This window comes from Protobothrops mucrosquamatus, unplaced genomic scaffold (genome assembly GCF_001527695.2).
Source record: "Protobothrops mucrosquamatus isolate PMUCROS unplaced genomic scaffold, P.Mucros_1.0 scaffold3078, whole genome shotgun sequence".
Taxonomy (NCBI): Eukaryota; Metazoa; Chordata; class Lepidosauria; order Squamata; family Viperidae; genus Protobothrops; species Protobothrops mucrosquamatus.
In genome coordinates, this window is record NW_015389088.1 from 241494 (window position 1) to 244457 (window position 2964).

Genomic DNA, 2964 nt, shown 5'->3' on the forward strand with positions numbered 1-2964 from the left:
CATTTCAGAAGGGTCTCCCATCCCTGGCATCTGAGCCTGCCACTTCTTCAAGGTGTGGTGGGCTCCAGGGGCCTTCAACTCCCTGCCCGGGGCGACCTCTATTAGAAGCTAAAGGACTTCAGTTTTAAGATCGAGTGGGTTGGAGGAGGGGTCAAGGCACCTGAGGCCGTCTTCCAAATATGGACCTCTGGTGAGAAGCCGCTTGGTCTCACCACCGCTTTCAAGAAAGGGCTCTTGGAGACACGATGGACATCTGGGTGCCTGCCATTTTAGTGGAGCGTGGGATCTCACGGCCCTCACTTCTCCTGGGTTTTGGAGAGAAGAGGCCAATGGCAAGATAACAGAAATTTGAACTGGGCCACCCCAGAGAAGAGAGACCACAGGGACAAGGCAATGCTTCTTTACTACCCCCTCTTATTGGTATTATTATTATTATTATTATTATTATTATTAGTAGTAGTAGTAGTAGTAGTAGTAGTAGTAGTAGTAGTAGTAGTAGTACTCCTCTATTGCTTTGCATGTATACTGAGAGTTTCTGCACCGGAGACAAATTCCTTGTGTGTTTAATCCCACTTGGCCAAATGAACTGTTCTGTTCTACTCCGTTCCATTCCATTCTTCTCCTCTCCTCTCCTCTCTCTTCCCTTCCCTTCCCTTCCCTTCCCTCTTCTTTCCTTTCTTCTCTTCTATTCTCTTCCCTCCTCTCCTCTCCCCTCTCTTCCCTTCCCTCCCCTCCTCTCTTCTCTTCTCCTCTCCTCTCTCTTCCCTTCCTTTCCCTTCTCTCTTCTCTTCTCCTTTCTTCTATTCCCTTCCCTTCCCTCCCCTCCCCTCCTCTCTTCCCTTCTCCTCTCCTCTCTCTTCCCCTTCCCCTTCTCTCTTCTCTTCTCCTTCCTTTTATTCTCTTCGCTCCTCTCCTCTCCCCTCTTCCCTTCCCTCCCCTCCTCTCCTCTCTTCTCCTCTCCTCTCTCTTCCCCTTCCCCTTCTCTTCTCTTCTCCTTTCTTCTATTCTCTTCCCTCCTCTCCTCTCCCCTCTCTTCCCTTCCCTTCCCTCCTCTCTTCCCTTCTCCTCTCCTCTCCTCTCTCTTCCCCTTCCCCTTCTCTCTTCTCTTCTCTTCCCTCCTCTCCTCTCTCCTCTCTTCCCTTCTCCTCTCCTCTCTCTTCCCCTTCCCCTTCTCTCTTCCCTCCTCTCCTCTCTCCTCTCTTCCCTTCTCCTCTCCTCTCTCTTCCCCTTCCCCTTCTCTCTTCTCTTCTCCTTTCTTCTCTTCTCTTCCCTCCTCTCCCTTCCTCCCCTCCCCTCCTCTCTTCCCTTCTCTCCTCTCCTCTCCTTTCCTCTCTTCCCTTCCCTTCTCTCCTTTCTTCTCTATTCTCTTCCCTCCCCTCTTTTCCCTCCCCTCCTCTCCTTCCTCCCTTCCCTTCCCTTCCCTTCCCTTCCCCTCTCCTCCTCTTCTCTTCCCTCCCCTCCCCTCCTCTCTCTTCCCTCCTCTCCTCTCCTCCCCTCCCCTTCCTTTCCCTTCCCTTCTATTCCCTTCCATTGAAGAGGAAACACCTGAGCAGGAACATTTATTTATTCCACCTTGTCTCCCTCTTATTGACTCTCCCTGCCCCCATACTGACACTTAACCCCAGTGCCGGCAGCGACCCACACAGATTTTGACATAAGCTTTTGCAGCAGGATATCAATGTCACACAATAACGAAGAGAAGGCAAAGCGTGATTGACAAGAAGGAAGACAGATAAGAAACAACATTGTTGAGGGTTGCAGGAAATCACACACACACACACACACACACACACACACACATCCCAATTTGGGCAATGATGTTCTCAAGGAGCAAATTCAAAGCTCTACAAATTCATTGCAATTCGCCTGATTTGCACAATTACCCACAAAACAACAACAACAACACCCCGCAGTTTTAAAAACTACACGATGTTAACAGCAGAATGTAAATAACGTTCGAAGACAACTTCATGGAAAATCGTGGTGGATCTGACAGAAGCTTCTGACCTGGCTGTGGCTGATTCATGATTATGATTAAAACATTTTTTTTAATTCATTTATAATATAAAATAAAAAATGCTAAAAGGAAATAGTAGAAAAAGATAGGGGAGGAAAGGCCTTAACTTCTGACTCTCCTTGGTGCAGAATAAGATAATGACGTCAAACCTCAACTTTTTACTTTTCCATAATAGTATAAACTAGCCACTTCTTTCACAACAAACCTATCTAGTCGGTAAAACCCCAAATCAAAATTTCATTTCTTTTCCCCACCTCAAGCACAAAGTCCAGAAGTGGTTTCCAAGTAGCTACGAAAAGTGATTGTGTTCTGTTTTTTAATCAAAGCAGTCAGTTTAGCCCTCTCTGCTAACTCCCATCCATTTTTGCAGCCCTTCGTCCACGGTGGGGATCAAAGGATCCTTCCGTTTTTGTGCATAAAGTAATCGATTAAAACTTTTTTTTAAAAAAAACAAAACACTCCACTAAAGATCCTTAGGGAAAAAAGAAAAGGCACTATTTTAAAAACAGGTTTAGGAAGAAGCTTAAGGACGGCACGCTCTTTATTAGCCGGACCAATTTTATTTACGTCGTATTTATTTATTTTTTCCCTCCTTCTGATAATGTTTAGGAACTCAGCCTTACCTGTCCACGTAGAAAGGGAAGCAGAACCGGGCCACCGTGGGCAGAATTTCCTGCGGGGAGAAGAGAAGGGAAGAGGGGGGGGGAGGAGGAGAAGAAGAGAGATAATTTAATCATCTAAAGGGACCAATAAATCTAATGTTAACCACGGGAAAGACCCACGGAAACCGGAGACAGATGAAGAGAAATATGCTTTATCAATTACACACCAGAAGAGCCCGCCAGTCAATCACGGGAAAGAACAAACATGATCAAACTTCATTAAAAATGAAAAATTAATCAAGATTCACACATGGGCAAGCAGCAGGAGCCCCCCGCGGCGGCCCT

The 2964-nt window shown here is 46.5% G+C and overlaps 1 protein-coding gene across 1 annotated transcript in view; it reads right to left on the minus strand.

The window, feature by feature from the left end:
- Window positions 1–2699, minus strand: part of DENND1A (DENN domain containing 1A) — a gene marked incomplete at its 5' end in the record, with an annotated part of 125991 nt that extends 123292 nt beyond the window's left edge. The window contains one exon of the mRNA XM_029286196.1: window positions 2641–2699. Within this exon, the coding sequence (XP_029142029.1) occupies window positions 2641–2699 (59 nt within the window). The remainder of the gene's footprint in view (window positions 1–2640) is intronic.
- Between the last annotated feature and the right edge of the window lie 265 nt (window positions 2700–2964).